The sequence below is a fragment of the Bacillus rossius genome, chromosome 3 (genome assembly GCF_032445375.1).
Source record: "Bacillus rossius redtenbacheri isolate Brsri chromosome 3, Brsri_v3, whole genome shotgun sequence".
In the NCBI taxonomy this organism is placed as follows: domain Eukaryota; kingdom Metazoa; phylum Arthropoda; class Insecta; order Phasmatodea; family Bacillidae; genus Bacillus; species Bacillus rossius.
The window spans coordinates 1,716,642-1,743,653 of record NC_086332.1 but is presented as its reverse complement, the minus strand read 5'-3'; the positions used below and the strand labels follow the sequence as shown (position 1 = coordinate 1,743,653).

At 37.8% G+C, this 27,012-nt stretch overlaps 1 protein-coding gene across 10 annotated transcripts in view; it reads left to right on the top strand.

Annotated features, from left to right (window-relative positions):
* Positions 1-2,461: 2,461 nt before the first annotated feature.
* Positions 2,462-27,012, top strand: part of LOC134530078 (serendipity locus protein alpha-like) — a 42,166-nt gene continuing 17,615 nt past the window's right edge. For 2 of the 10 annotated variants that reach the window (XM_063364654.1, XM_063364651.1), the window contains exons 1-9: positions 2,518-2,795; positions 14,221-14,364; positions 16,288-16,455; positions 16,601-16,900; positions 16,973-17,122; positions 17,576-17,750; positions 18,868-19,070; positions 19,279-19,492; positions 25,981-26,175. In XM_063364654.1, coding sequence (XP_063220724.1) covers positions 14,239-14,364; positions 16,288-16,455; positions 16,601-16,900; positions 16,973-17,122; positions 17,576-17,750; positions 18,868-19,070; positions 19,279-19,492; positions 25,981-26,175 — 1,531 coding nt within the window. In that variant the 5' untranslated portion in view covers positions 2,518-2,795; positions 14,221-14,238. Of the gene's footprint in view, positions 2,796-8,014; positions 8,386-9,161; positions 9,303-14,220; positions 14,365-16,287; positions 16,456-16,600; positions 16,901-16,972; positions 17,123-17,575; positions 17,751-18,867; positions 19,071-19,278; positions 19,493-25,980; positions 26,176-27,012 lie in introns of those variants that run through there. The other 8 variants (XM_063364657.1, XM_063364656.1, XM_063364650.1 and 5 more) reach the window with 7 other exon arrangements.

Sequence of the window (27,012 nt, the reverse complement as noted above, 5' to 3'; positions counted from 1 at the left end):
ACATTCTTTTATAAACTTGTGCAACGCAACCTCGTGTAACATTTCTTTTGTAAACTTGTGCAACGCACCCTCGTGTAACATTCTTTTGTAAACTTGTGCGACGCACCTCTCCACGTAACATTCGTGAACTTATATAACGCAACCTCGTGTAACATTCCTTTAGTAAACTTGTGCTACGGTAATTCAGTAACTCTCAGACTCAGTTGAGTGTAATTGTGTAATTTGTATCTTGTAACGTCACCTATTGTACGACGTGGCGTGTAACCGACAACGTTACACCAGAGCCACTGTCGACTGAATAAATGACACACGTCATTTATTAACTCACTCCAGCGTACACTTCTTTAAACCTGCTATCCCCAACCACCGCCGAGTAGGGAATCTCTCAGACCCACGTAACACCGCCGACAGTCCTAGTGGGCCACGCAGGGCAATCGACCCCACGACCCAACTACCGACTAGCACCAGAACTAGTCTGGCGCCCACCCGGACTCATTACATTCGCAACAACCACTCCCGCTAGGAACCGCACCGGGACTCGAGCCCGAGACCCCGAACGACGGCAGATGTACGGGATTGGCCGCCTCCAATCGCCCTCACCCCTCTTTTGAGTAACCAGGCTCAGAACCGCCTAGTGCCACGCTAATACGTAATATTTAGTAACTTTGTGCGACGCCTTGAATCTGGAACATTTTCTTTTGTAAACTTGTGCGACGCGCCACCACGTAACATTCAATAAACTTGTGCAATGCACCTTCGCGTAACGTTTTTTGTAAACTCGTGCCACGTCTTATTAAGTAGGTAACTTTCAGACTAACTTTGTGTAATTGTGTAACTTCTGTATTGTGTGACATCACCCTCTGTACGACATGGTGTGTAATCAACGGTATTACACCAAACCCACAGTCACATGAATAAACGACGCACGTCATTTGTTGCGTTACTTCAGCGCCTAATTAATTAACCATACGACTCCCAACCACCGCCAAGTAGGGAATTCCTCATAACCCACGCAACACCGCCGACGGTCCTAGTGGGCCACGCAGGGCAACCGACCCCACGACCCACCTATCGACTAGAAACAGAGCTAGTCTGGCGCCCACCCGGAAACACTACATCGACAACAGCCATTCCCGCTAGGAGCCGCACCGGGACTCGAGCCCGAGACTCCAGACGATGGCAAGTTCACGGCTGTACAGTGACATGGGCATCAAAGAAGCAACCCACAGTGGCACTCTCATCAACAGAGGCTGAGTATATGGCTTTAAGCTCAGCTGCATCTGAGACTTGTTGGATGATAGGAATTCTGGGAAACCTTGGTGTTTTTCAGGAAGGTTAGTCAGTGCTCATCTACGAGGACAACCAGGCAGCCACCAGAGTAGCAAAGAATCCCGAAAACCATAAAAGACTGAAACATGTGGACATTCTACACCACTTTATAAGGGAAAAAATCGCAGAGGGAATCATAAAAGCAATGTATGTCAGTACCCATGGCCAAGTTGCTGATGGACTCACAAGAACACTTAGCAGACCTCCATTCCTCAAATTTGTAAAATGTCTTGGACTGGAAAATTGTGAACCAAACACTGAATTGTAACTGTTCCATATATATTGAGTAAACTTAATATAACCTGGTTAGATAATTTAAAGGGTAGTATTCAATTTATGAAAGTGTAATTTTATTGAGGGGAGTGTTAGAGACAATAAAATTCAGGGAAAGTTTGTTTTTGTTAAGTTGGCTAAAAGTGAAAATAAAGGGCGGAGAAGGGGTAATAAAAGGAGTGCCGAAAAAATGTAATGAATAAGTGTTTTTGAAGTACCGTTTTAGTAAACTTTTAACAGTAACACTTTTGTCTTTTTCTTCCACTTTTATTCCCAATTCCAGCAAAAACACCGGCAAATAGTGCAGTCGGTCTGTCCAGTATGTTTTAATTCTGTAGTAGAGATGTGTAGGAACAATTTTAAGCCCTGCTCTGAAAATGACCCGTAATAAGTTAGGGTTGTAAAATGATATGTTATAGATATTGTATTACTAAAATTACCAAAATGATAAGTGAAGTAAATGATTGATGCCCCCACAGAATGACATGTTCCCCTCGGGTCGCGGTCCTTCTCAGACTAACTACAAGTAGTCTCTGGTGTTTGAGTGGAGGTAGCATCACTACATGCAAGGTAAAAAAAAACCTGCCTTTAGTAACCTTTAGTAACAAATAATCGATGCACTCTTATAAAGTGGGCAAGTTCCACCTTTGACGTTGGCTACTGCAGTGGTTGAGACTATTTCCAGTCCAGCCAAGAAAAATTTATTTTCAAAGATGTTGTTATTCTAATTATTACATTATTCTTAGTATGTGTTGTTTCAATATTTGTTGATTAGACATAAGTTGTAATTTTAGTTCTAAACGCTTTGTAACGAACGCCTAATCACCTAACGAACCAAGAAGTTGTCCTACTCGAACGTATTTGAGGCAAAAGTTTACTAAAAATTTCTTTGCAGTAAGTTTTCTGGGAAAGTTTTAGTTATATTCTCATGGGAACGTCGACAATTCAAACCCGCCAACGGTCGCCATGTTATATTATGTTTATATTTATGGATATTATGAATGGTATTGGAATCAAGTTTGAAGTGTTTCTAATGTTATCATGTAGCCAGTCTTTATTGTTATTGACGCCAAAAACGTTTTTGTTTTGGATATCTGACCGATATTAAGTTGGGGTGGGGTCGTGAGTGACCGGTTAGCATTTACTACTTTGCCGAGAACTACACAGCATCAAGGTTCTGTCATGTATTACAGGTTAGCGGCATGTTTTTGCATGATTATGCTATTTTAATAGAACTTGTCATTGCATTAGTAGTCAACTGTGTATCTCAACTTAAACGTTTATTGAATTAGTTGAATTGCTTTTTTGTTAAATATTTATAATCACAAAATTCAAAAGTTTTTTTAGGTAGATCAAATTACTAAGCCGTGATTGATTTTTGATTGATTGATTGATTGATTGTTACACTTGCGATTGGGTTTCCGTTCAGTGGCAAGGATCCCACTCCCCCACTCAGTCAATTTCTGAAGCCTCTTCCTCAAGTCCTTTCCTCTTCTCACATTCAGTATCTTAAGTAACTATTTTTAATTTCACTATTCAGCTATTCATTTAGTGTTTTACAATTAATGGTTCATACTTTTCTTATTTTGTATTTGAAATATTTTTAATTGTTAAGGTGGTTTTCTACGGTCTTGCTTTCTTCCTTCTGATCTTGTAGTAATTAACTGTATACTTAAATGCTGTTCGTATTATACTGTATTATTTCCTTTTTAAGTTGTTAGTTTTTTAAGTAGATGTTACATTAACTCTTTGCAATTAATGGTGAATGTCGAATATCTAAACTTTTCCACAATTTTTTTAAAATTCTAAAATGCATTTAAGTACTTCGTAATATGTTTTCTAATCATCTTGTAAAAATATATTGCATTTGAACAAGTTGCACCCCTGTATTAGCCATTTTAAGTTGATGTATTGTTAGAGGGGAGTTCATTCCATATCAAGTGATCTAGAGGTGGTTGCTTGACTATTTTATAATCAAATGTTTTTTTTAGTATTCTTAAATGAATAGAGAGTCTAAAAACAAGACTAATTCAAAATTTTTCTGAAATCCAGGCAGAAATTTTTTTGTTTTACAAAAAATTACTGATTTTTGCATTTGTAATGGCTTAGATAAATTTATATTACTCCGAAATCGTGAAATCAAAGTTGATGAAACAAAAACAAGTTTATTAAGGAAAGTTACAGCATTTATTATCTCCAGTACACATTTAAGGAAAATTGCACCATAGATAGGAAAAAAAACAACGGTAAATATCTTACATCACAGATTTTCCTCAAAAAAAATAAAACTATGAAACAACTTTAAATTTTTAATGAAATTGCTTAATTTAAATATGTTTCATGGTCACTTCAGGTTCCACAGCATCTGGAAGCTTCTTTATTCACTATTTTATAACCCAATTTTTACTTTGGATAGCATTGTTAAAACACTTTAAAATTTCAAGTAAAAGTATTGATTAATTATTTACAACTTGTACATCACAAAAGTATTGATATAACATGTTTATAATTCTACCTTTGTTTGGATGCATTAAAACAATTTGATATTTCTTTACTTAGTTTTGGGGAAATGTTATGTATCCTCCCAGTAGTTGCTGTAGGTTCTGAGGCACTTAGATTCTATAAATCATTGTTGATGGGCACTCAAGTCTGGTCTTTATCCTCGTTCTTAAAGGCTGTCCTTGGTCCAGTGGGATGTCACAAGCACATCTTTATTTATATCACTTATTTCATTCGCCTCTGCCAGCCACCTGCGATCATCATATGCACTTGCGATAGAATCTCTGCTGTGAAGTGTTGTTTGTACAGCTTTTGTAGTGGAATGAACCTCATATTCCATAGTTTGTGAAGCAGTGAAGCACTTCAGGTTACTCTCCGACACAGGAACAAAACAATGAAAACTCCTTGCACCAGTAATTGCCACAGAGTTTTCAAATCAAGCAAGAAGTTTACTTCTGTGTGATGTTGAATAATTTCATCTTATAAAATAAAAATTGATCGTTTTCAGTATAGCTGTTTAATGTTGCAATTGTCTTCGGCACACATTTATGGCACTTGAAAATCCCTATGCAACATTATGGTTCCGTATTTCCAAATCACATAAAACCTAACACAACCACTAAAATCAAAATCATAAATTAAACTGAACTATGTATTGTAATTAGTACTGCTGTGTGTGTCAGCTTGCCTGAAGAGAGTTGTTTGGGCAAGAGATCACAGGCTCTGTTTTCAAGGTTTGTTGAAGAGTTATCACATAAGTTTGTAAATAAATCTGAATATCCAAGTTTAATAGGTTTATTGCATTTTTAGAGATTATATTATTAATAAAAATGATATCTATATTGTATAATCTTATAACTTAACAGAATATAAATTAATGTACCATATGGTGCATTAATTATATATATATATATATATATATATATATATATATATATATATATATATATATATATATATATATATATATATATATATATATATATATATATATATATATACCATAAAAATTTATTTGATGTTTGCCTTAATTTGAAATGTAAATTAAATTTGTTCCTGAATACCAACCTCGGGTACACCAGTTCTGAATAATGAATAATAAAGTCTACACAAACCCTTACAGATGCATGTTTTGTGAAACAAAAATGGCTGCCAATAGAATTAAGAAAAAGAAAAAATTTAAAATTACTTTTTTTTTAACTCCCTAATCATGTAGGAATCAACAAATAAAAATCATTTGATTATAATTTGGTTAAGAGACTGATTTTTTTTGGACCGCTTGACATGGAATTACTTGGGAGTAGTTTAGATCTTGATACCGCAACAATATTGAGCTGACATCAACATCACCCCCTCATTCTTACGGGACAAGCGCGGGAACATGGGAATTTGGGGGGGGGGGGGGAATATTTACATTGTTATTCACAAACCATGTTTCTCTATCAAGATAACTTTAAAGTATTGTATTCTTTACTACAGGCCTACCTATTCTAGTACAGGACACGATACCAAAGTAATATTTCCATGGTATCATGTTTTATACTTCAGTCCTACCTATTATAATATAGGACACAATACCGAAAGTATATTGCATGCACTAATTTACTTTCCTCATCAACAATATCTTCTGAAAACCAAGCATGTGTATCTTTTCAATCCAAAACACCCATTCCCCGCTCTTATACCATAAGAATGTTAAGATCGTAATTAGTCTTGTTGGCAGTTTCAGCAATTTTTGTACCTTATCGCAATGGAAAGGTGTGTGTTTGTGTGTATATAGCGGGGAATTGACGTTACTCATTAGGTAGATAGTGGGATGTGGCTGGGTGCCACTACGTGGGTGGGTAGGTGGACCCAGCGTAGACTCCTTCCCTGAGCCGAGAGGTGGCCTTGTGCGGCTGGGCCCGACTGAAGCCTGTTGCCAGCGCACACTGACCTTGCCGAGGCTCTTGCCCGTTGTGCAACACGAGGTGCCCACGTGCATTCTGGGCCTCTCGTACATGAACAACAACACAATGAGGCAGATAAAATGCCTAGTGGTACAATCTGATTAGTTGGTGTTCAGCTGCCACGCGGCTGTGGGCTAGTTTCAGAGTTCCGTTAGCGGATTCCAGCGTACTTGATTCAGCAGTCGCGCCCCGAGGTAAGCACCGGGAAGATACGATAGCGTTTGAGAATAGTTAGACGAGCCAGAGTGAAGATTATCAGTTATGCAAGAGATAAAGTCTTGCGGGGAGGGCAAGACTCTGGTTACCTCGAGTGACGATGTGATGCGACTGACGGGATTCGTGGCCGCAGAGACAGCCGAGCAGCGCTATCGTGCCATTAAGAGGCCACTCCAGTGTTTCAGGGGCACTACGCAACCCGCGTTAACCTCATAACATTCAATGCTATTTTCATTTTGCTGATAACAATATTTACAATATTATTTATTACTAGTTTTAAGGTGCCTAAGATGCCCATTAAAAAATTATGAATATAACAAACACTTTAATTTAATATATATGCATTATATTTATTGAAAATGTAATTTCTTTTAATTTTGTGTAAATGAAAATTATTCCCGATAATGATAAAATATTTGACAGAAAATTTGTTTTTAATGAATCTCTTTAAGAACTACATTATGTGTGAAATGTCTCTGGTCATTCAGTAATCCTTAATCAATTATAACAATGTACTCGTGTTTTAAAAATTGATTTTCAGCGTTAAATTAAATATTTACTTAAACCAACCTTCTTTTCTGTAGAATTTTTTGTTATAAAAAGAATGCAATTCTAACCATCCTTTTTTACTAATGGTGCATGTTATGTTAAAAGACAATAATACGATGACAGCAAATCAAATACGCATATAAAATAATATTTTTTTAACCTTGATTTACTGAACCTGCCTCTGAGAGCTGGGCAGAATCTCCACTTGTGAAAAAAGTAGAGAAATGTATGTTCTATGTATTATAACATCAATATTCATACACATATTAGAAAGAATTGTGAATTTTATTTTTAAGTAGTGTACTGTTTGAGAATCATACAGCTTGTAAATGTGAAGTGAGTTAGTTGAATAAATTGCTTGCTGATAAAGAAAGTCTTTTGTGTTGAAAAGTTAGTTTTAAAAGTAACATATTTAATGATTTTACTATATTGTGCTTAATTAAAAACATTTAAAAAATATAATTTAGAGGATTTAGATAAAAATATTTAAATGAGAAGGTACCTATATTTCCTTGTTAGAGGTAAGATTTTTAGAGCTTTTATAGAGTGTATACAAGTAATTTTTTTCTTTTTTACAAAATACAATTCTAATAGTCCCTTAACAAAAACGTGGTGATACTGGTTCAATATTCACACCAATCATACATCATGTATGTATTTCATATCCAAACAACAAATAAGCCTGCTAAGAATATCTTGACTCAAAATAGTTTGTTACGATAGCAAAGCAAACCCTCCAGTATGTTACCGAAAGGTTGATGTTCAGTGTTCACTTGGCAGTTTTTTCACTTTGTTTCTTGTAAGTCTAGTGTAAAAAAAAGTTCATAATAGTGGAATATTTGAAATTTTAATATTTTTCACATTATATGTTAATAGTAACCCAATTTTGTTTAAATTAAATTAAACTTTGTGTTTTGGAATTTAAGTTTTCCTTATTGATCCCCATGGATATTTTTAGTGGGTTACCCCACACAGTTTTATGTGACATTATTGTAATATACACTTAATTTTTAGAAGACATTGCACTATTTATGATATAACTTTTCAATGCTGTTCAGGAAAATAACATACCTAGTATAAATTGTGTATATAACACTATTATTATATATAATAGTGTATATAACACTATTATATATATATTTATATGTATAATGTTGGACCTGAAAAAAAATACAAATTAATAGAATTCAATAAGTATTTTGAAGTGTGTTGAAAATTAAAATGAATGGGTAGCATAGGGTAATGAAATATAGTAATATAAATGTTGTCGATTGCAGAAGTTTGTGCCACTGTGTAGGGTTGGTTAACTGATCACCAGTGTAGGAAATGCTAAGCTTGCAACACTGACATGTCCGCTGATAGCTGGCAGCTGCCGGGTGTCATGCGAGACTATCACACAGATGTGTATCAGTTTCTGGTATTTAGTTGTGAGGTCTGGTTTCAAGTTCATTGTTTGTTATCATGCCTGGGGTGTCAACTTTCTGATGAGAAACAAAGACTGAACATTGCGAGTGTAAGTCACAGTTGAGAGTGAGGCGTAACAAGTGGCTGTTTGCACATCACAATCTCGGTAACTAGCGAAACATGTTTATTGCTTATTTGGTTGATGCATTGTGCTCTCTTTACTAAAATCTCCAAGGAACAAGACATAAGAAATGCTGGTATTACTTTATATTGACAATTGTTTAAACATAGTGTTCAGTTACCTAAAATCTTTCAGAAATTGAATCATTGTACCAAAACAAGACTGGTTTGGTGAAAAAGAAATGTTGTGCGGTTGTGAGTTTCAACCATAATCAAACTAATCCTTTCATTGTTTTTCATTATTGCCCTATTTTTCATATTTTCATTAAGAATTAAAATTTGGGTGTAGGTGTTGTAAAAAAATTTCCATCTGTAGACTATATGTAACAATATACATTTTCATAATAAAAACATTTTCTGTAAATTTGGGCATACAATTACATAAAATTACATAAAAATTAATTTGTGACAAAGTAGCCATGATATAATTTAGTACCTAATTATTAAATACGAGATAATTTATTAAATTCAGAAGCTATGAACTGCAAATTTAAGTTCATAAATTCTAAATGGTGGAATTCCAGAAATGAAACATATTGTAAAAATATTGCTAGTTAATGCTATTGATGTTTGCTTTTAGATTAGAAAACTTATTAACTACATGAATTTGTGTTTACTGTTTGGAAGTGTAACTTAATATTGTTATTATTGAATTACTTTTTCATAAATAAAACACCCTTATTTAATGTAGCATTCCCTGAGAATGGCTTGGTGTGAGAAAGAGCGTACATTCGTACATTGTGTTTAACGTGTTTGCTCCAGGGTGCAGTTGAGGCCGTGTGATGTCGACTAGCCGTCAATAAAACCAACTAGATGTTGAGACGCTTTGCAGCAAATGTTGTCTCCTTATATTGCAGGAGAGCAGCTCATTTACTGGAAAAGTGGTAAATATTAGTGAAATGAGTGAGTTATGAACTAATTAGTTTTTGTTTTGTAAAGGATGTTGATTTACTTAATGTACACAATTTGTACATAAATGAAATGCCTTTATAATTTGCATACCTTGCATAATTCACTGTGCTGTGCAAATAAAAATAATTAAAATTCAAACCACATCACACAGTATCTAGTTTTATTGCCTTTAAACCTAACAAGCATGTGTAAGTGCACACAGGGTGACATCTTGTCTCATGGGTGATAGAAAACTACCAGAACATGATCACTGCGACCCATTTTTTTAATATGTACTACTTTTCAAGTCTCTGTGTATGGAATTAAAAAATTAATTAAGTGATTTAAGGTATTTGTAATGTTTTATTTAAAAAAAAATCCTTGTAATCTTGTGTTTGCGCTTATAAATACAGAAAAAATATTTTTGCCACTTTATTGGTTTATAAGCTCTTTAAATTAAGGTTTCAAATTAATAAAAATTGACGTTTAGGTAGGTGGTTGTACGAGTAGCAGCTTTATCTAACAATCAGTTAAGGGATTTACTTCTTTGGCAATAATAATATACAGTAGAACCCCGATTATCCGCGACTTGATAATCCGATTCGCGGATTAACCGCGATTTATGTCCATCAAGTCCAATTTTTTAGTTACATATAACCAATGATTCAATATGTATGTAAATGTTAAAATACTTTGCAAAATGTATGTTGGGCAAAGTACTTTGACTCAGTGATGTTTATTTATACATAAAGTTTAAAAAATACTAGTACATACATACGTATGAACATACTATTTTTGTGTTCCATGTTACGTGAATAGATTATACACTGGTGCGCGATTCCATGTCCGCATGACCGGACTGTACACTCCCGCGCGCAGCACGGCGCCGTGCCACAGAGATTACCCGGCGCATGGAGACAGTCCATTAGTGTACGTTGTTGAAGCGTGAAGGTGGTGATAATTTTTATGTATTGTAACAGTGATCTGCATTCCGACGGATTATACCGTAGTTTTGTGCGGAAATGTTGAGCATAACATTTCATCATGTCATCAAATGAACATTAAAGAAAGCGAGTGATACTGTCAATCGACAGCAAAACAAAAATTATAGAAAGATTTCTGAGTGGAGAAACGATTGCAAAACTTGCGACTGAGTTTGATGTCGGTAACACAACAGTGCGCGACATCATAAAAAATCGTGAAAAAAATCCTTCATTTTGCTTCACAGGCTGACACTGAAGTGTGTGTGTTACAACTAGTGCTTGGCACGCAAGATAAATTCAGTCTATCACTTGCTAACGCGGTGCAGTGATACGATGGTGTTCGTTTATTTCAAAACTCAGATAAGAGTGAACGGAGAATAGATAGGTATAACGACCCCTCACGGTTACCGAGATTAGGGTCGTTATAGAGAGGTGGTCGTTATAAGATTTCCGACCCATCTGCAACCCTCTCAAAATAGGCCGTTTTTGCACTAGGTCCACGTTCAGCAAGCTAAAAATAAAAATAAAATCTAACATTTAAAATTCATATAAATAAAGGGGGATAAAAACACCGTGAATTATACGAGACAGAGACACCGTTTCAAAACCATGAAATCAAGTTTCAATGCACTGGCATGAAAAATCTTATCTCGAAAAGAATTTTAAAGGCAGTCGTTCTGTAAAACAATATCCATACCGATGGTGTTACTGACAACAGAGCAATGAGCTAAGTGTGGCAGCGTCGCTTACGGGCGATGAAAAGAATGCGTGACCTGGCAGCTATCAGCTGTCTTGGGGCCCTCGGACTGGCCGCGCGGCTAGCCACACACCTCGGTGTAAAAACGACTCGCATGCCCACGTCTCCACACACGCAAGACTTAAAAACCACTGCTGGCCAGCACTAAGCAGCCCGCTTCTATGTCAACAACGCACACGCACACAAAGCATGTGTATATTTATATGTAATCTCCGAATGTTCACAGATGGCTGTCTGTGAGCTATTGACTTTTGAGGCAAGCATGACTCGTTTAACCGCGATTTTCGATTATCCGACTCACTCGTCCCCTTCATTAACACGGATAATCGGGGTTCTACTGTAAATTCTATATATGTACAGTTGATTGCTGAAGTATTATTGACGAGCGTGGTTGATACAAGAATAATTAGTAATAAAATTACTATTATCATGATAGCTATGAACATAAGTCATCAATGTAACGACCTTGGATTGTGAACTTTAGAGCAAATATGTTTTGGTAAATAAGAGACAGTGTTTGTAAAAGTTGTCCGAAACAGTATTGCAATAGTATTAGTTCATTTTGTTGATTTGTTGAATTGCATGTGTAGAATCAAGGCAGAAAAGTATTAGTCGAGTATTTCGGTGGTAACTTGAGTGTCTGCATGTAAACACCTGCCTGCAGGTAATAATGGATAAGACAAGGCAATGAGTTGTTGGAAGGGAACCCATTATTAGAGACAAAATTATTTGGCGAATAGTGATAAAACTGAAATAACAGCAAAATTGAAGTCAATACAACACAATACACCATCCTGGAATTTAATACACAGCATAATACAGAAATGTTAGTAAAACACAGAATGGTGTATAAAAAGTGTACAGTATTAGTAAAAATGTTGTAGCTCTTATTGAATGCGAGCTGATCCATTGCATGCCACAGGAGCTATGTTCAAACTCGGAGTTAATTTTGATTGAAGTGTTGAATGTATTTTCTAGTTGCGTAATTTATTCTAATAAGGTGATTGCATTTGGTTCTTACCTTAAATTTTGTGAATTTGATTGTTTTACTCTGCTTTCCGGGGCACCTGCTTTAAGGTACAGCGAGAAAAATCATACCTACTCAAAAATTAGATAAAATTAAAAATTTTAATTGTAATTTTTAAAATAATTTTGGAGGCCATTTCCAAGCGTGTGTTTGACTTGTGTAGTGTTATCCTGGATTGGGTACTCCACCACACAAAGTAATAAAATTAGTCTATAGCTGACACCATTCAGCCATAGCCTAAGACCTACAAAACAACATCACAAGGAAATATATAAGTATAATGATTTCGAGCTTTTAACTTTACATATTGATTTTTTTTATTCATTTCAATAGTATTGAACTAAGATAGTGACAAATAGTAAAATTTAAATTTGGAAATATGTTGGGACCATAAGTAAACTTAAATCACACAATAAATCAGATTTTTTTTTCCCCCAGCTGCTTAAAACATAATGTAGGTTTAGCAGTTCCAAAAACACATTTGTTGTTTTGGTACTTCTAACACTGTAAAATTTTGGCTGTGCTCATTATTCAACTACACATGGGCGGGAAGTCACTAGGGGGCACTGAAACTACACTACCACCAGGGACAACAGTGGCTTGGTTCCACAGACATAGTTTGTCTGTGGTAATAAACCACGAAGCAGGCAACCAACAGTACTCTCACAGCGGGAAGAGAGAGCATTGTGCGATCGAAGCAGCGAAATCCTCATGTTATGCTTCGTTCTTGCACAGAGCAACAACGAGTAAGAACCTCAGCACCGAATCAGTGAGTGGACTACTGGACGTAGCATGAAACAAGAAGATGCTTGCTGTTTCAGAACAGTTCGTAAGCCACCGGAGTTTTGGAGGTGATATTTGATACATGAGACATCGGCGACTATTACTTCCAGCAAGATAATGCCTGCAAATGTTATACATGCCCTGCAAACGCCACTAGTCACCAGACTGAACTCCCATTGAGCCCTTGTGGAGCGTTACAACAGAGAAGGAAAAACAGATTGCAAAAAAGGACATCTTAAAGAATGTTTCGCTGAAGAATGGAGCTGACAGGCACTCAAACGTCCACACAAACGTGTTTAATCAGCAACAAGAATAGAGTTTTATCTCTTCGAAGGGATGTGTAATTACTGAGTAGTGTGTGTTACTGAGGTGAACAAGTACTTTTGCATCATATTTCTGCAAAGGCTTCTCTGTTTGTATTTTGTTAGTGTTTTCAAAGAATTCAGAGTTTTTTTTAACAGTTATGTTTTTCGAATGCTTATAAAACCAGAAAATTTGCATCAAAATTAACTATATTACACATTCAGACCTGCCAACTCTCACGATTTTGATGTGAGGCTCACGTTTTTAAGGTCCATATCACGCCCTCACGCCAAAATAGTGTTTCCTCACGATTTTTCGGGGCCCCAAGATTTTGTTTGTAAAAGTTACAAAACAAGTTTTACGAAAGCTTACAGTAACGAGTTTCCATCAATACTCACTCGAGTCACGTAAAGGAAGCAATTTTGCGTTTTGTAGCGTGTGCCGTGTTGATTTTTCTATCTTGCATAGTGGAAGAGGAGACGTGAAACATGTCGCTACAAAAAAAACACAACTAACACGTGAAGTGTATTGCTTCCAATTAAAAAATTAATTTTGCTGTGAACAGTGATAATAGTGTTACACGAGCAGAATGTTATTTTACATCTTTTTAGTTGCGGCCCTGCATGATCACTACACGACAGCGCTAAATTTAGTTCAACTAAATTAATTCTGCAACCTATAATTTGTTGAAATAAATTTTGAAGCAGATACCATGTAACATATGTACAGGTATGTCACTTAAATTTAATGATTCTGATTTGTTGTTTTTTATATCTAACCTGTATTTATGGGCCTGAAAATTTTTATCAAGGACCTCATGATTTTTTAAATTTGAATGTTGGCAGGTCTGCACATTATTCCTTGCTAACAGTCTGTGAATGAATACTTTTTCGACTTAACTGTACGTGTTTGTTCAAGTCATGAAATTGTTATCTGTACCTATGTAAAATGTAGGTTGTTTTTTTTTTAAGATAAAATTTTTACCTGTGTGTAATAGCATTAATAAATTGAAATAATTTTGAGTTACTTATTGTTTTCAGCTAAGGGTTTCTTGAGCTTGTTTCAAAAATGTTTCAGAATTTGACTTGGAGGAACATGGAGGTAGAAGACTTCAGTAAAAATTTTGAACTAGAAACCGAAATTCTATTGGACAATATTCTGAAGATCATAAAATGCATTCAAATAAGCAAAACTGCAGAGGATGCTGTTGAAAACTTTAAGGTATGTCAGAAGTCAGTTAAGTGTTTTGATAATATAAGGAAGCAGTTCATAACTATGTGTGTGTTTTGTAGTGAATGTTGAGTGTGTGAAAGTATTGTAAAGCTTGGTCTGTTACAGACAGCTTCTTATTGGCTGAGAGTGCTTGTGTGTATGTTTGTGTATGTATATATTTATATTACTTTAGTTATTAATTATATTTTATTAATACCTATTATATTTAGTCACTGCTACGCTTTAGGTTGAAGAAAGAGAAATACTTATTCACAAAACTTACCTAAAATCCTAGGCACTAATAGTTGTATTAAAAATCATGATCTTTCTGTTTTCAGGTATTTGTGACCATAAGTTTTTGTATTTTAAATCCTCATGTGCAGGGTTTTTGCATTAAGCGTCATCCATCATCCAGTGGTCCTCATAGTCCTCAGCAGTCTTAGTTGCTGATGCTCCAAATGGCTTCTTCTGTCTCTCTCTGATCCACATGGATGACTGTATACTTACTTCTCAGCAAGAGATCTCTAAACACTTCTGTTCCCACGTAGCCTTGCTCTGGTGCAAGGAGTCGGTATCATCCTCACGTATATATCTCACTAATACAGTATAACAGTGGCATTTTGGTGCTGAATGTCAGTTAAAAAGACAGTTGCTCAGTATTGTGAAGAACTTCTAGGTAGATGAAAGTTATACCTGACAGCAGACTTAATACAAGAGCAGGGCTATAATGGGATGATAGTCACACACTATAGTTTACCATTTTTTATTACTTCTTCAGACATATAGCCATATACCAGTGCATCTTATTTTTTTATATATACAGTGAGGGGCCACATATTAAGTGACTTAATAGCCAAAATATATGCATTTAAAATTTATCTTCTTTAGAAACTTTAAAGCATAACATAGTTCATAAATTTTTTGGCTGGGTTACTTATCTTTCCTGTCTCCTAGGATCATGCTCGGCAAATGGCGGTGTACTCGCTTCAGCAAGGTTTGATCATGAGACAGGTCACAATATTACTGCGGGACCAGTACTTGTTAGTTACTCAAGTCACCAGAGTTAAACAAGATGTTAATGAAACATTGTCATTAAGGAATTACTCACTAGTTACAGTTCAGAGTGGGGTTGCACTGGTGTACAATCTACATTACAGAGACAGACTTGTAGTGAAGCTCATACCCTCTGGCTCGTTGCTGCATGCTGTCTCCACAGCGTGCATGCAGTCTTGAACTCGCTTGCTACCATTTTATAGTTTTGTGACATGGCTCACGATAATGTTTCCGACATGAAACACAGGAGAAGCCCCTCATGATGGCCGCACAAAGACGTAGTCGACGCATTGTCGCAGTGATGGTCTTTAATCCCTGACTGCTTGCTGCCTGGTCTTGCCACCTGTGGCACACTCGTAGTTTCTCATGAGGACCTGAAGCACCTCTCGCCGTGCTCACTCACCGAGTGATGTCACCATTTCTCTTGTGCTGCAGCGCTTTTTCTCCTGGCGCATTGCTTGCATCCAAGCCAGCTCGCTGAATCCAGTGTGTGAGTTAGTTGTAAATGAGATAAATATTATAATTCACAAAGTTAATTGCTGAGTGCTGCACTAAGGTAAACTATAATTAGATAAGCGAGGAACTGACAGACTCTAGGCACCGTCTCACTTGTAGGATATCATTCATAACAAGCAGAAGTCTGCACTAGTAGGGTGATGTGGCAAATGGTAATCTTCTGTCTATGTCAGAAGAAGCTTACATGGCAGTATAAAAAGGCCTTGTATTAATGTGAACACTAATAGAACTAAAATTAAAGTCTTTTACTGTGGAACGTTGTCCTATTAGTGTGCTTATTATAATCAAATAATTGTTAACATGGCTACCGTTTTGTGCATGACTCACAGTTTTTGTCATCGATTGTTTGGTTTTTTATTTCAGGCGTTTTGTGTCACCTTAAAAAAACTGGTTCAGAAGGTTGAAGTGTGTCTCAAGGGACTTTTCACAGGAAATAGAAGGAAAAGAGCCCAACTTTGTATAAGCCAGATATTCAAATGTCTTCCGATACTCTCGGTGGCACTCCAAGACTGTCAAGAATACAATCCAGTGGTGAGTTATTAGTAGACAAAAAATACTGCTAAGTGATGAATTATATACAGTTGAGGTAATGTCTGGTTCTTTTTCGGCATCCAACCACAAAACTGAATGTGACGGGGAACATGCGTGCCAGCCGTGTCGTTCCGTGTCGCTGCAGGAGTCGAAGACGTACGTGCTGAAGAGGCTGGAGGCGAGCTTCTCGGAGCTGAGGAGCCTGCTGGCGGGCGGCACGGACCCGGGCGCCGACGCGGAGGGCGAAGGGGGCAGGTTCGTGCGCACCATGAACGCAGCGCTGCAGGTCGTCTCGTGCCTGGAGAGTCACGCCGACACGCCGGCGCTGGACTACGCCGTGCAGTGCGTGTCCGTGGCGGTGCAGGACGTGCTCTCCCGGGCCATCTACATCTCGCAGGTCTCCTGCCACGCCCGCAAGGACGAGTTCCAGGCGGCGTGCGCGAAGGTGGGTGGCTGCTCCCCCGGGTGGCTGGACTGCTGGGGCCGGACGGGACCATGCAGGCTGCCTCGGTTCCAGGTGTCCCGGAGGCTGCAGGACCTGAGTGCCGAGTGCTCGTCGCAGAGGCGGAGCCACACTGCCGTCCGCTTCTCGGGGGAGGCCCTGCGTGCGGCCTTGGAGGACCTGGAGCACCTCGTCAACAAGACCCTGCTGCACCTCTTCCTCGAGGTGCGTGCTTGTTGGCGTCGCTAATCAATGTATACACACACTTGTATACATGTCAGATATGACAATATCTCATGACACATGTTGCAACAGAAATAAAAAATTTTTTTAGGGAGGTTGCAATGCAATGTCACTGTAATTCATAACTACAGTGGTCAATGCAAGCTCGGGGCATAGTGACCGAATGCAGTCTCGTCATTTGTTTCGTCCTGCAGTTGCATGTTGTGTTGGCGTGCGGGAAGGTTGTGGGTTTGATTTGTGCCACCTGCACTGTGGATGATTCTCACTTCAGTTATTTTCCGCGATGTATGCTGCTCCCATTCACTAACTTTTTAATCTTCATGCTACCATGTGCCTACTACTTGAAGCAGAAATAATTAAAATTCCCTTTAAAGCAGATTTCATTGAAATAGTAAATTTGGAAGGAGAAGCAATGTTTGGGTGTGCTGCTTGCAGGTGTTTAGCGATCCCTTTGACGTGCTCTGGCGACTGGTGGAGGCGTGCGTGAGCTCGCCTCTGCCGGTGGGCTACAGGAAGAGCTCCGACCTGCTGGTGCTGGAACTGGACCGCCACATGGAGCGCATGATCGTGCTGGGCCAGTTCGCAGTCGCGTGCTCCGAGAACCCTAGACGTGAGTGGCGCTCGAGGGGTTTGCTAGTGGCTCACGTAGTACACACGCCCATTTCACTGTGTTTTTGACCCGGCAATAGGCTATGAGATTATCTAACCTCGACCTAGAAATTGTAATCCTTTCTTGCCCTTAGAGACAATGAATACGTGAAATCCCAGCCAGGAGCAGCGCTGAAGAGTTTTCAAATTGTTTACCAAAATTACGTGGTTTATTAACGATAGAAAAACCGCTGTTTCAGATGCTAGATGTTCCCAAAAAAAATTAAGCAGAAAATTCCAGCAAAAATTGTTTAGGAGGCAGGTTAAATAACTGATTTAAAATTGAAATTGCAAACTTAAATTTCCTTTGAGATTATAAGAACTAAAAATATTGCGACATTAAGCATGTAAATTATAAACTTGTATAATATTATAGACACAACAAACGGAATCTTTTGTACCGCCAATTACAAATATGCCAATTATCAAACTATAGCCTTTAAAACTAAATTAAAAATTACATTAAATAAATTAAAAGTTTACTATGTAGACCTGGGCCTTTCTGATTCATTCTCTTCACGACTGTTGGTCATCAATAGAGACAAGATTTTATGGGTTTTATTTTTAGACCAATTTCGTTTTTAAAATATGATTTTGGTGTTTTTATTTTTATAAAAAGGTGTTATGTAATACTGTACCAAAATGTTGGTGAAATGTATATGCTTCATTTTTACAATAAAATTATTTATCATTAATTATTTTAAAACAGATACATTCAAAACAAAAAAAAAAACAAGAATTTATGGGTTGAAAGTGATTCAATAAGAGATGTTATATTTAAAAATCAATGTTTGTTTCGTTGTTCGAGAGAGGTAAAGATAGATAGAGAAAACTAGAGAGATAGTGACAGAAAGTGAGATAGAGAAATAGCGAGAGATAGACATAAGAGATGGAGAGATAGAGAAATGGAGAGATACGGGCAAGGGAGCTGTCTCTCTTTCACCCCTCCCTTCAGGCACCGAAGTCAGTACTGTTGCTGGGATTCAGGCTGTTGTAACAATGCGCCATGTAAACGGGAGATGTGCGCCCAGTGGCAGGTGGAGACCCGAGTGTGGGTGTGTGTGTGTGTGTGCGCGCAGGCGTGCTGGGCATGCGCTCGTGCGTGGCCAGCCTGGAGTCCCTGGACACGGAGATGGTAGCCGCCCTCACCCTGATGTACATGCAGCCCAGGAGCCGGCGCCACCGGCGCCACCTGGACCTGCTGATGCGGCACTACAAGGACGAGGTGGTGTGCCTGCGCGGGCTGCTGGACACGGTCGTCGACCCCGCCACCTTCTGCAGCGTGAGTCGATGCAGGCTCATTTTTGCTGCTTTCATAGGTTTTTACAGAAATTCTCAGTATTTTTTTAAAGTGAAAATTTTGTGTTTTCAACAAAAAAACAAAGAAATCACATAAATTTGTGCCTTATCACATTTTATTGTGGTAAATGCATGTCCCTAGCGATTGCAACTGGAACACGAGGGCGACCTTCTCGACTCGATGATCACAGGTGGTGGAGTCGGACATCAGGAGACTGGTGAAGAGGTTCAAGAGGGGCCAGGCGGGGCCCGTCGCGGGCCTGCGAGGCGTCGCGGAGGAGATGGTGAGGAAGACGGAGATGTTGCTGCACCTGGTGGGCGCGGCGTTGGAGCTGGACGAGATGCGACCGGCCGACCCCCAGACCGCTGCGTCGGTGAGGTCGCTCTGCAAGCTGGCGGGCAGAGGTGGGTGCCTCGTGTCGTGATGTTCTCCTGAGTTAGGATTGCCATGTACCAACTAGACAAGACCTCGTGTTCAGTATAAATGATAATGTCTCAACATACTTTAAACACTTTTTTTAACTACTTTATTTCAATCATATTTTTACAATGAAATTGAGTGCAACCAAGTAGGATAATGCAAATGTTAGAAACAGTAAATTTTGACATTAAAAATAAGTGCACCAGGCAATAGTGATGGGTTCTGCAGGTTCCCAACAAATTGACCGGCTCCAAGAACGGTAAATTAATGTCAGTACCAGTACCACGGGAAGAATAACTGCCAATCCACTCCTGCCAAATAAAAAAGATAACAGCAGGAAGTGGCCGAATGTAAATGAAAAAGTTTTTTTTGCAGAGATTCTGACCTTTTTTTGTCCCTCTTTTCACTAGCAGACAGGAATGATCATTTCAAGTAGTAGTACTAGACCTATATAAAAATATCAGGCTAAATATACTTTCAAAATTTACCAAAAAATAAACTGCCATGATCTAAAATTAACTTTCAGCACTCAAAACAAAAACTTCCTTTGTTCTGTCCACTTGCCCTGCCTCTACAGACCGGTTCTCTGTGTTTCCTCCAGCGCTGGCTGGCAGAGTCCCACCCCCTCGTACGCCCTTGTGTCAGGTCTGGTCACGCCAGCCTTCAACCACAGAGTTCCAAGCCAAACAACCCAATGACAATAAATAATTCCAGTGTTCTGAAGGGTTGGGTTTTGCATAGGGATGGGGCGACCGAATCCAATATCCGCCGAATCCTAGGGATTCGAAGATTTGGCGGGTCTGATATAGGATTCGTCAAAGGATTCGGTTTTTTACTATTTACGGAAAAAAAATACAGTAAAACTCGCTTACGAGGTTCCGCATGGTAGGTTTTTCCGTATAAAGCGTTTAAATTGCCCGAGGTCTCATTATTTACACCATTAAATGTGTGATATAAAGTCCGTTAAAATTTTTTCTGAAACTTCCTGTCTCAAATAATGGCGCACGTAAATATGAAGAAAAGACAAATGAACAACAACATACGAAGAAATATGGATGATGTACAATAACTACAGTACAAACCCAATAGTTATTTGAAGATAATTACCATAATAAGAACTAAAGATTCTTTGTAGAATACCATAATTACTTCAGAAGCATGATAGCTACCATATTTGCACTATAGTTACCGTAACAACCGAGATGTATATTTACCGTGATAGTAATGTATTATTTATTTATGACATATTAAATTAAAGAACATTGTTAAAAAAAAAAAAAAAGGATGTTAAACTTTGATATGTACGGTTGGCACATGTTGCTAAGAAATAATGCGATGTGAAAGAATGCAGTACATGTGCAGTACTACTACGAAAAGTGAAAATGGTACTCGTGGATTTTTAGGTTATGGCAGTCTCTTTCGTTTTTCAGTAATATCGGCCAAAAATTAACAAGCGTACTGTATCGGAAGTCGGCAGAAATGCCGATTCAACTAAATATTGGCAAAATCGGCTTCTTCAATACAGCTCTACATTTAATGACATGAGTAAACATATTTCAGACTTCAGGATATTGAAAAAGACTTTAATTTCCATGTAGGTTTATGTGTGTGTGTTTTTTTTGCAAGTGTAATTTGAATGAAGTAAAATGCTTTTATTTTTATTACTTTCAATTGATTAAACTTTAATGACCAGTTACAGATATTTATGACACTAATTTTGAGGTTAAGCAATTTTACTAAAGCATTCCAGCCAAGCAGGTTGCCAGCGAGAGACGCTTCTCTTTTGCTGGAAACACTATCTCCAATCGTAGAGCTAATTTAACTCCTGAACGTGCAGAACAAATTATTGTTCTGAATGATATATTTAAGAACAGAATTTAATAAGACTCTTGTGAAAATCTCTCTCAGAATTATTGTGCTGAAAAGTGGAAATGCTGAAACAATGTGAATGTACTTTTCAAACAACATGATTTTTGGTGCTAAGTTTGTTGAAGCTCAGTAAGGACTCCAGAAAAATTGGCAAGGATGAAATTTTTCCCAAAGATATGTTACATTTACACAAACATATACTTGGTTATGTTAGTTGGATGATATCAGTTACTAATGAACCAATGGAAACAGGTAAGATTCAATGGAAAAAAATGTTATTTTTTTCTAGCCGTCCAAAATGTAAACACACACTGTAAATAGTTACCCAAAATTAATAAGCCCACTTCATTTTAATACTTTATTCAAACATTATACTAAGTTTAAGATAAAAATAATTTCCCAAAAGTGTAACTGTACCACAAAAGCTCGAGCTTGGCTCAAAGTAAAATTCTTAGGCTCGCAGACCTCTAGCTTATTTATAGAAAAATCCTAACCGCTAATCTGTACGAAAACTGAAATTTCTCAAAAAAAAATTTTTGTCTTTATATACACTTAGGCTATACCAGAAATGTACCAAACTACATGTGATAAAGTCAATGGACTTTTAGTGCAAGCAGAATACATCTCACTTAACATTAGATATGTGGACATCATCTGTTAAAAGATTCGGGTTTGGGTTCGAGATTCAGCAATTCCAGTCGAGGATTTGAGTTAGGATTCGGATTCGAGGAAATCAGGATTCGCCCCATCCCTAGTTTTGCAAGATTAAGGTTCCTTTATTGATTTCTCCAATTTTACCCAAGATTTGATGTATGTCACTCAAAAATTTTAAAAACTTTCCACTAAAGAAATTTCTGAAACTTATAATGTTATAGTACAAACAACATATCCTGTATTAATATATTCTTTTAACAGACCTCTGTTAACTTGGGTGCTCCATCCTGTACCTGTTACAATATTTACATTACTTGCAATTGCTTTGCTACCGTATTTAATCGCATAATGTCCGCCATCGCATAATGTCCGCACATTTCTTTTTAAATACTTGAAATGGAATTTTTTTAAAATCCGCATAAAGTCCGCACCAGACAAAGCAACTTGGCCACCCCTGAAAGGCACAGTAACGGGATGGAAATTTACCGACGCTGTCAACAATGCTTTGACCTTGAGTTGTTCATTTCTCCGGAGCGGTCGCTGAGAGGATTTGTAGCGTGGTGAAACCGTCCGGACTCAGAAACTTGCACTCCACTGGGCAGCTGCCTACGCCGTCACGCGAGTTGCAAGGGGATGGGCTATATATAGCACAAGCCAGTACACGTCAACTCACGCTACGTCACAAAGTAGGGGAGGTAGCGGAGAAGTGGTGGGGGTACATGCACACGGTTTTTTTATACACACAGTAGGCAAGGGACAGGGAGGGAGGCTCGCCGGCGCCGGCTAATGCAGACATTAATCTGCCCCGTGCCGTCAGTGGCCATCTCAATGAAAGATTAAAAAAATATCTTTTCACGCAAAGCGTTTATTTTGTGTAGGCTGGCTGCGGCTTCTGACCATAAGAGCGCACACGCGAGTGAGAAAATAAAATGAGTGGCGTCTTCCACTAATCGCCGGCACCCAATTATCTTGACACCTGTCACATTTCTCACGTCTGCTGTGGAGGGTCGCCAGTCACCAGCGCTCTGCTAGTAAACTGATTATGAGAGAACAATTTTTTTACTCTACACAAAACGTAAAATTTTGAGGAAAAATTTTTTTTTTCGGACTTCACCTCATAATGTCCGCACCCCTTTTTTTTGGTCAAAAATGTAGCTAAATTACTGCGGACATTATGCGAGTAATAACGGTATATGGCTATCCAGTATTAGTTTTTATTTATAATTTTTAAAATTTTTATTAATCACTTGTGAACATATATTTAAATTTTTCTGAAGCAATTTTTTATTGGTGTGCCTAAATTAAACACAGATCCAGTAAAAAGAGCTGTTAGCTTGTATTACAAGACACTGCTGCACCACAGGATGTCGGTACAGCACTGCAAGCACGAGAAGCAACGCAGCTGCCTAGGGGCTGGGTGGCTTGTTTGTGGTTTATGGTACAGCAGGTTACTCATCAGTCATGTTAAACAAACACACCACTTATTATCTTATACTGTATCTTAAGTGCAACTTGAAATTGTGTGGAGGTCAACCTAAAACTTGAGAACCGAGAACCGGGAACTGATTTTTAAGAACCGGAACCGAACCAAGAACAGGGAACTGGTTTTTAAGAACCGGAACCGAACCGAGATCTGAGAAAAAAGTAGAACTGACACATCTCTATAAGGCAATAGTATTTCACTGGGTCTGCTTCGAGAGCTTGGTGCTTGTGAGGCATATAGTGATTTCTTCAACTCCATCACCACCATCGTTCTCTTCAGGTTGTTTTTCCCTCGTGTGCAAACTGACTCAGTGTTATCGGGAGATTGCTCATCTGTTGTTTGCACAATGACAGTCGGAGTAGACGTAGTCGCTGATCAAACTGTCTTCCCCGATGCTGCCCCTCACTTGCACTCTGTGTTCCTGAGCTCGGAAAACTTGTTCCCGTGCATAGGAAATTCCATGCACACATCCAGAAGAATTTTTTTTTTCTTGTGGATTTTTGCCAACATCCAAGATACTCAAGGTTTTTTGGACAGTTCCGTAAAGGCATGAATAATGGCTAAATGTTAAGGCTGAAGCTCACTGGTGCAGTTGGTAGGACTTTATTCCTCGAAGTGCGAAGTACTTAAAGTTCCTCATATTTTGATGCATGAATTATTTTCTTTTCTTTGAAAAAACCACACTGAACTACAGTTCCTTCAATGATTTCGCGATTTTTCGCTATTGTGTTCAGAGTTGAAGTAGGCATACCCAAGCTCTCAGCAAGTGAAACACGAGTACTTTAGTGCTCATTGACGCACTTAAAAATCTAGTTTTTCATCCATTGAGAAACTTTTCCGTCTTTTACGTGCTGCCATTTCTATAAAATACGTACAGATAAAAATTCAATTAACTACTTAGTAAAATACAAAATTTAACGTTTTTTTGACGTTTAAATTTGATTAATTATGATTAACGGACACTAACAAAGATAAATAAACGGTAAGCCATACTATATATATAAATTACTGATGGACAGTCGGAATTTCTATAAACTACAGTGCTAACATTGTGTGCTAACATTTTCTCAATTGTGTTACTATTAGGCCAGTGTTAGCAGTCTGTCTACCTGTTTTTAATGGAAGAGCACATATAAATCTACATTGCTAGTGTTCCCAACAGCATTTTGGATTTTGGATTTCACACAAAAGTATTATCTTCGTGTGTACCGTGACACACGGTAATCATGAATTTATGTCGTTATAACTTAAAAAGATTGCGTGAAGCAGGATGTAGGCGCATTGTGATCAACGGGAATTGGTGGAATTGAGACAAATTAGGTTAACACGGGACTGAGATAAAATTGTGTAAATAACGGGGAAAAGTAAAAAAGTAGTAATGTAAAACCAGGGTTGTACTGCACGGATGCCAATGCACATGCCTTCAGCCAGAATGTACAAGATCTCTTTTAACTGGCCCCTGAAATGTTTTCAGAATGCTAGGAATTACTGTACTTGCTACTTGAGGGTTTGTCACTCCCTTTGTGGCAGCAACCCTCCTGCTCCTGTCCTGACATTGCTCTAACTGTTCTTTGATTTTGCTACAATTTACTTGCATTTTGTGTAAATTTATAAAATTTGTGCTACTTAAAAAAAATAAGCCCTTCCAAATAACCTCTTTTATTGCATAATCGTCGCACCCATATTTCAGTGCGTCAAAATTTGGATTAAAAAAAACCTTTCGCATAAACGTCGCATGATGTTTTTGGTCCCGCTATTAGATGCCGACCGCTTTGTGTAGGTATCTTTTCCGTATAAAACTGTGTATTTTAAAGTATAAATATATTATTTATTCAGAAATTACCACGTACTTATTTAAATAACGAAAATACGAAGCTGTCTGAAGTGTTATTTTCTTTTAAAGACTTTTTAAACGTTATAATCTTCAATTGTTCGTCTGCCGCCGCGGTGTATCGCTTACAAAAATGTAGCCAGCGCTCGTTGCAATCATTACTGTTTGGTTACGTTGCTTCCCGTATAAAGCGCGCACACGTAGTCGAATATCGATATCTCGCCGATGCATGCAACACGCGCTCTCTATCCGGTACCGAGTTAACTACATTTGTTAGCCCGCACTCTTTCGTGGTGTTTACTACGGTAGTTACGCGTTCGTTCGGCTTGCATTTGGATCACAGATTTTGTTTTTCTATTTAAAGTAGAAGAAAGGTTTTTGTTGCATGACTTATTATATTTAATTGTTTGGCATGCTCTTTTATACTTCACTTTGTAAATAAACGTACATTACATGAATGTGTTTTGTTTTTATGAATACTTTATCTAACAAAAAAAAATTTCCCGCATAATCATCGCACCCCTATTTTTCAAACTTGATTTTGGAATATAATGTGCGACGATTATGCGAGAAAACACGGTAACTTGTTTATGGTGCACAGTAATAGTTTACAATGCAAATCCGTGTGTTCTCAGCTTGCGGGACGTCGCAGCAAGCTGCACGGCAGCTAAGCGACGGCTCTCAGGATGTGCACAAGGAGAGAGTGTTGAAAAGGTTGAAAATGATTGTAACTTACGTGGGCAGGATGAGCCCAGTGTTGGAGGAACTGATGAATGAGTACCATCTAAGTGCCGTGAAGGAGTTGGAGAAATATGACTCTGGTGTTACAGGTAATTAGTATATTCATGGTTAAATATTCTAGTTTCTTAGCAGAACTGGCATCCAAGGACTTGGTTTAGTTTTGTCTCTATCAACATTGCGTGTGTTCCATCTTATTTGCAGTAAAGTGCGGTTTTAACGACACTTGAAACTTGAATTGATACATACAGTCAAACCTCATTAATACGAATCCGCTTAGTACGAAATTCCCGTTTATGCGAAGTACTTTCACAGTCCCAGAAAATAAGGTATGCTTTCCTATGTTATTCGTAACTTTTAATACGAAATACGGTTAATACGAACTTCACAGCCAAAGTCTAAAGTAAATCACGTCTTCATAACCGTCATGTAAACAAACGTGTCTCCAAAGATAGATGTATGTATCCTACAGCGCAAAATGGTCGAAAAACAAGATGAAAAGTTCAACTCTAGTGGCAATGTTAGTAACTAAACTAAAAAAGATGCCATGTTGTAAACTGAAAACGAAAAGGAAAGTACTCTATACCTTATTAATAGAGCCAAGATTATATGGTTTTATTTTGAACCTGATTTCGTCATTTAAAACCACACATTTCGTTATTTCGTCTTTTAAAAAAAATAGGATTTTTTAAGCTATTCATGGTACTTACACAATATATTTCACGATTGTGACATAAAAAATAGCAGTTGGGCCTATTGTGTTGTTTAGAATCACATGTAATCAACATTTTAATGTTCTGGTTAAACATTTTCTCTTAAAAAGTACCATACATTCTCAGGAACCGTCAAAAAATCTGACATTTTGGCACCAAAACAAAAATAATTGAGGAAAAAGTGGTAAAACTCACAATAAAAGCTTATAAAAAGCC